The 7,368-nt window shown below is 30.5% G+C and overlaps 1 protein-coding gene across 2 annotated transcripts; it reads right to left on the reverse strand.

Moving 5' to 3' along the window:
* Nucleotides 1–699: 699 nt before the first annotated feature.
* LOC130901826 (annexin B9-like) lies at nucleotides 700–6,390 on the reverse strand. 2 transcript variants are annotated; one of them, XM_057813447.1, is made up of 7 exons: nucleotides 6,209–6,390; nucleotides 5,097–5,267; nucleotides 4,580–4,784; nucleotides 4,438–4,517; nucleotides 4,159–4,378; nucleotides 3,882–4,093; nucleotides 700–807 (listed from the first exon to the last, which is right to left on the reverse strand). In XM_057813447.1, the coding sequence occupies exons 1-7, from the start codon at nucleotides 6,212–6,214 to the stop codon at nucleotides 757–759; spliced, it is 945 nt and encodes a 314-aa protein (XP_057669430.1). In that variant the 5' UTR covers nucleotides 6,215–6,390; the 3' UTR covers nucleotides 700–756. The 2 variants fall into 2 exon arrangements, with proteins under 2 accessions (XP_057669430.1, XP_057669429.1); XM_057813446.1 differs by having other exon boundaries at nucleotides 700–1,031.
* Between the last annotated feature and the right edge of the window lie 978 nt (nucleotides 6,391–7,368).

Genomic DNA, 7,368 nt, shown 5'->3' on the forward strand with positions numbered 1-7,368 from the left:
TTTCTATTCAATACATTCAACACCATATTTTTTATTTAGTAAATATTAGATCAAATGTAATAAACAGACTTTATTTAATAAAAATTGTTAAAATAAATTCAGCTTAACTATTTATAGCCCCACCTAGATGAAGACTGCAAATGTCACTTTATAACTGATCCAATTATTTATTTAATAAAGAACCTTAGAAATAATCATCGATGTAAAAACATAGTATAACATCGATCATCATATAAGATAACATCGATGTTTTGCAATAGTGAATATCGATGTTTCAGAAACATCGATGTATTGATTGCATCCCTAATCATAATAGATTATAGGCATTCATGGTGCACCAAAGTTCGAAATTTGATGAGAGCGTACTGCTGGAACAACCCTATTGCGTTTCCTATCCTCTACAATACGTTGCCAAATTTGAAATATGGTATGATACGCATCGCAACAAAACCATCAACATAACCCTCAATTGCTAAAGTCGAATATCTTTGGGGATTTTGAGTTATATACATCTCAATATTCGGAGGTTGTTAATTCTGTTTCCTTATTTTGTGATAAATTTTATCATTTCACTACTCAGAATTTCTGTACATATACTATCATATCAACAAGTTATTATATTTCTACATATCTTTGGGATCCTCTAGAGACACACCTGTAGAGAAATTAAATTAGCGGAAAAAAATAAATAAAACACAATTTTGTTATACAAAATATATTCGTTTTAATATACAAAATTTCGATTCTTACAATATATCAACCCACTAGGGATAACAATGTTTTTTTGATGTCAGAAGAAACTTCATCCTAAAAATAAGAAACATTTAAAAAATAGCTGTGAGTTTATTTATATCTCTTTGAATTGTTAATTAAAATAACAGTTCGAACAATCGACAAGAATTAGTAAATATTTTCACAAATAAAAAATAAATAAATGAAAATAAAAGCCAAAAAGGAAACTTTTGATAAAACTTTTCAACTTAGCCTACAATCATTAATAAAGCTTTTTTGTAGTCCCCGGAAGTATCGTCCTGAAATAAAATACATAGAAATAGAAAAACGAAATGGTCTAGAATTTAAAACACAAATGATAATTGAGAATAATGGGAGAAGAATTATATGGGATAACAGCTACAAAAACATATTTTTAATAAATATGTGTATTAATTCAAGGTTATGTTACAGCTGAAATGATCCAGTTAAAATTATAACAAACTATATTATTTTTTAAAAATCTCATAAAATTGAGTCGAAGCTAATATCTTTGAACTCACTGGGATCAAACAATATAGTTACTCTAATGTTGGACCTGGACATACTTCTATGCAGCAATTAACAAGCAGATCACATGGAGTAGAAAGGCGGGACACTTCTTTCATAGGACGACCACAACCTTTTGTAGCTTTCCTGAAAGGAGTCCAATATCCATAGGTGTTTGTACTACTCCTTCAAGTACTTAAGTCTTTTGATGAAATATATAGAACATTCACAGAGTAGATGCTCTACTGTTTCCATACCTTGCTCGCAGTATCTGCAGTTGTTGTCCTGTACCATGCCGATTGTCTCAAGGTGGTATTTGACAGGGTAGTGATCTGTCAGAAGATCGACCACTAGACTGATGTTCCTTATACTTCTCATCTGATACAGTTATGATTCTATTGCATTGTCCTAGGCCTGGAGTGCTTCTCCAGTGAGCATCCATCTAATTTTTTAGTAAACCGTTCAGTTTGTTAATGATGTGGCATCTCATGAGGCTACAAGTTGATTAGAGCAGCCCACTCTTCATAAAAGAAATCTTTGCTTGAAACTAAACATAAAAATAACAAGACAAGTGATGTAGTAGTAGATTTTTATCTGGCAGTTCGATTGGGCTGCTTAAGTCAACTTGTAGCTGATGTTTGTTTATAATATGTCTACTTGATTTCCGCGGAGTATGATATTTTAATTTTCAAGAATTAAGACGCTAGAGTCGATTGAATTACTCGAAAAATGACGAAAAAACACTCATTTTCAGCACGCTGCTATTATTCAAAGGGATCGTCCCAGCCAATTATCTTCATTTACATTTAAACTAATATCTTTCCCACTGTGAATTCTGTCTTGATCCTACAGATATCTTTTATTTTTACTGGTGTAAATTTTAATTTTTGGGACCCCAAAGAAGAGTTTTTCAAAGGTACGATTTTCAGACGATTTTATATGAAATGACTCAAACTAATTAACGAAAATTAGAATGTATCAAAGAACAATAATTTTCCAAATTTCAAATGTTTAAAGTATATAAAAAGAGCAATGACATCATATCTAGATTTATATATTTCTGTATAGTTGCTGGTCAACTATTTTTTTTTAATAGAAATATATAGTATAGACAACAATGTGGACATGGAGTAGTTGCAATTAGAGAAATTAATGAGAAAGGTGGCAAAACAAATGCTAGGTTTGGAGAAGAAAACAGGCAGGAAAGCATGGTTCGGCAAGGAGTGTGAAAAGAAACTGGACTTAGTACATCAGAAACCAAAAGAAAATACTCAGGCAGAAGGAGAATATACATGCGCAATAAACTACAAAATATTGAAGAACATTTTAGAAATAAAGAATTAAGAAATGTTTTCCAAGAGTTCAAAAAATTAAGAGAGGGTACAGTTAATTACCAAGTACCTTTTAAAAGGAAAAACGAGGGAAGGGTTTTAATAGATCCACTGGAAAAGTTAATAGATGGACTTTGAAATATTGAATGAAGGAGAAGAACCAGAACAGAAAGAAGATATAATGGAGGAAATAGAAAATGAGGACCTCGTGGAGAGATTTTAGAACAGATAGAACAAATTATCGAATAATATGTCTTATCTGCAAGAAGGGAGATAAAATTAAATGTGAAAATTAGAGAGGAATATCACTTTTGGATGTGGTGTACAAATTTTTGGCTACAGTTGTGAGAAACAGATTCAATGAGTAACAAGAAAGAATAGTCGGAAAATACAAGGAGGGCTCAAGAAAGGAAGAGGAACAAGGGATCAGATATTTACCATTAATTACCTTAATTTTATGTTTATAGATTTTAAGCAGACTTATGACATGGTAGACAGGAATGAAGTGTAAAATGCCTTAAATCTACTGGAAATCCTGAAAAAAATTGGGAAGCTAGTCAAGACGACATTAGATAACTCACAATAGAGTAGTGAGAAATGGAATTGTGCCAGAGAAATTTAGGGTAGAAAAAGGATTATTAAAACAAGGAGATCAAATATTGACAGTGAGATAGTAAGATACAAACAAATAGGCTCGTTTTTCACAATAAACAGTAAATAATAAAAATATTTTTTATTAACAAAATACAGCTAATATTTATTCTCAAAAAACTCGAAATGGTTAATGTAATATTTTTGTTTTTATAGAGGCCATTAATAAAAATATACATAAAATCCCAAAGAGTAAGATGGTTGGGGCATACTAAAACGATACTGAGAAATAGATTTGCTAAAAGAGTCGTTTAAGAAGGAGAAGGAGGTGCAAGAAGGATTGGGAGTATTAGAAAGTTAGAGTCAAATTAGAGTGCACAAGTACAGAATTGGAGCCTATGGAGAAGAACTGTGAAATCATTTGGAGACCAATGAGAAAAGAAAAATAAGTCATGGGCCTTAAAAGCCTGTAGTTCTGTAAATGTTGTAAAATAGTTATGATAACAGATTTGTATAAGTGGATTTTAAATATGATAAAACATGAAAGGAATTTCATTTAGTAGTTGAAATGCCTAATATTTAGAATCTCCTAAAGAATTATTGAACATGTAAAAAATAAATAATAAAATGATAATAAACTTATTATAAGTGCTAGAAAAATTTAGTTCCCTTTGAACAATCATTAAACTATATACTAACCGCTATCCTTTCAGCCAAAGTTATTCCATATAATTTTTCAAATTCTTCTTTAATCTCCTGAAGATCTATTTCAGATCTTGATACTACAATTCTGATCAATGTCCTATCATCTGTTCCAATTCCAGACATTGAATCATGCAGTCTTTTTGCTAGATATGATATTTTATCCCTGACACATGATATCAATTGCAACATTGCATCTCTAGCTGTTCCTATACACAAAGAAAAATTATAATAATGTCTCATCTAATGTCCCTTTGATAGTTCTAAAATTTACCTGAGAATTCATTTTCAATGGCTTTTTCTATTGAATGCCCAACGATTTCTTCATATTTATCAAAAACTCTTCTTAATTGAGGTAGGTTCCTTTGACAGAAGACAGAATTGAAAACTGACTCTTCTGTACCAGCAAAAAGTAGTTCTCCAGCTTGAAGTAGATCTTGTGCATCCTTAAATGCAGCATCTTCATCAACTATGTCAGATTCATCCCTACAACCCTAAAATTTAATAATATAATCATAAAGTTAGTTCTGTTAATAATGTTTTAGTAACTCACTGTAGATAATCCAACTAATAACCTTTTCAAGGTACCTGAGGTATCTCCTTTAATATCTGATTCTAAAGACCGTTGATATACTGAAAAAAATTAAATACATTGTATAAGAATTCTGTAATATTGATTGTTATAATATACTCACATCCTTCATAAGCTTGAGCAATTTTAACAACTTCTTCATTATTATGAACACCCAATATTTCAACTAAAGTATTCTCATCTGTTCCCAGACCACTAATGGCTTTATGTAATTGTTTGGCTTGGAATTCTATGGGCTCAGTCATTAGTGCAACCATGACATCCTCAAAGTTTCCTCTCAATTCACTCTTCAGTTCTTTAATCAAATCCTGCAAACACGAAATATAAATTATATAAAGTGGTCCAGAATGATCTACATCAATAAAATCCATTATTAAATGAATACAAATTGACTTTCTAAAGAGAATTATTAAAATTTGATATAATTTTTTTGATGTCCTACAGGCTTTTGGACCCCAGCACTTTTTGTAATATTTTTATTTCGATTATATTTTTCTAGCTCTTTACCCTATTACCCGCCAGATTAAGTTGCACCAAGCTTGATTTTTCTTATGTTTTAGATACATTTAAGTAAGGTGCTTCTTTGTCTACAAATAAATGATAAAAATAAAAGTACTGACCTTACCATACATGGTTTTAAACCTAGTAGCAATCTCCCTTCTCTGTTCATTACTACATTTAGTGAGAATTTCAATAACAGCATCTTCATCAGTACCAAAACCTTTGAAAGCTTGTTTCAATGCCTTCGCATCTTCTTCATCATTGAAATCTTCATAAGGATGTACTGTTGGCTATATAATTTCAGATATTATAAAGAGGGTAATTTATTTAATTATGGAAGAGGATGTTTTTTCTGAAATACTTAAGAATATACAGGGTGTGGAATCTTAGTGAAGAATCATTTTAAAAAAGATATTGAAGATGAGGAAAATAGGGAAACTGAGAAAGACATTACAAACAATAGATGAAGAACAATGGTTGTGATTTGTTGGGAATAACTTTAAAATGTACTAAATTCATTTGTGGCCATATTATATAAGTAATTTATTGTTCTTATGAGTTTTAGTAATGATGATAGTGAGTGATCATTTAATAATCAAATTTGATTTTAAGACGGGCATTTTATGAATGAATCTGACCCAAATACATTTGAAAAATTAGACCTTTAGGTAAAATGTGCTGAGAACAAAAAAATGTGATTACATATGTTCGCAATAAATATGTTAAGTTTGTAATTCACTCCAATATATTAAAATATGACTAACAGATAAAAAGGGATATGGTTTTTTGTTTGCTAGTAATATCTAATGGATTTAGATATTATAAGACGATCAGGTCAGTACACGTATACTATCGGGACTGTACTTTATTGTTAATAATTAAATAATCAAACATTTTCAAAATAGACTGTCGAATAAATTAATATGACGTGACCCTGAATTTTTTAATTACTAAACTGTTATTAATACTTTGGTGTATATAACATAAGATAAGAGGTGATTTACAGCAGTAATTTCGTATTTTATAATCGTCAATTTCTCTTCTATATTCTGTTAAAATAAAATAAATACACATACCTATCAATAAATGGTTTATAAAATATATAGTACCTAATTAGGTGTATTTTTTATGTATAAACATACATAAATGTGGCAATTTATTTTATTTATATTTATAATGGGCGTTTAAATCTAACTTGCAGTTGTGAACATTTTCACGTTAAAATACTTACTGCCATTGTTTCTTTTATTTCTGAAACTATTTTCTAGATTTTTGTTGTATAACGGTTTGTTTTAGCGATTTACTACGAACCGGCTCACCACGAAAACTGCTCATTTGAGAAATTGTTAAATATGTCAGGTGTGTTTTATTAATGTAAGTGACATCAGAGCATGCGTAAAAAGTTGAAAGACTAAATCTTGTTCCATTCATTTGGTTCGAGTTATTTTTAAAACCGCAACGTCGAACGAGTTGTGAGAAGCTCACCAATTTTGTACTGTATCTATTTAAATGGATATCATTTATACTGCTTAGCTGTGTAACTAGACGAGATAATGTAGAATCGTAATTTTATCATTCTATAATTGTCAGTAACGTTCTAAACGTTATTTTCTAAATACATCATAAATTGTATTATTCATATTTCTGAAAACTGAGTTTTATCATTATGCTGTCTTGCAAAAAATTAATGTATTGTACACTTACCATACATCGGTTTATTATGTACCTAAACATTCCATTATAATTATGCTTAAAAAAGTAATTAAAAAATGGTTATTTTAAGTATAGGGCTTTTTTAAGCCCATTTTTAGTTTTATACAATCTTTAAGAATGTACATGAAAATTGTATAGTACTAACATATGTTCCTTTGTATTCCTTTTTTCTCATTCCTCCTTCTATATCCATTATTTTTTTGTTGCTCTAAAATCTTGCATTCCCTGTATGTGACCCGGCTACTCTATTCTTTCGTTTTGCTTCCCCAAATAAGTTCCGTATTTAGTTATTTTTTCTCAGCCATAATTCTCCTTCCTTTTGACTCCCTAGTATCCTTCTGAGTATTTTTCTTTCCCATATATCTAACTTCTCTTCTTTTGCTTTGTTAAAAACCCACGTTTTGCCTCTGCAGCTCAATGTTGGTCTTATTATTATTTTATACAGATGTGGCTTCGCCTTTCTGACGATTTTTTTGGAGCTTATTATCGCATTCAGTGCTCCCAATTGTTTACTTCCCTTCGCTCATTACTTATTCTTCAGTTGTTTTGAAAACTTCCCATTGTTCTTTTCCTTTGTGGTGTTGTCAATATCATGAACTTCGACTTCTCTTCGTTGACTCTGCTGCTTCTATGACGACTCTGCGAATTTCCTTATGCTGGTTTTTAGTGTCCCTGCTT

Source organism: Diorhabda carinulata, chromosome X, assembly GCF_026250575.1.
Source record: "Diorhabda carinulata isolate Delta chromosome X, icDioCari1.1, whole genome shotgun sequence".
NCBI classification, from domain to species: domain Eukaryota; kingdom Metazoa; phylum Arthropoda; class Insecta; order Coleoptera; family Chrysomelidae; genus Diorhabda; species Diorhabda carinulata.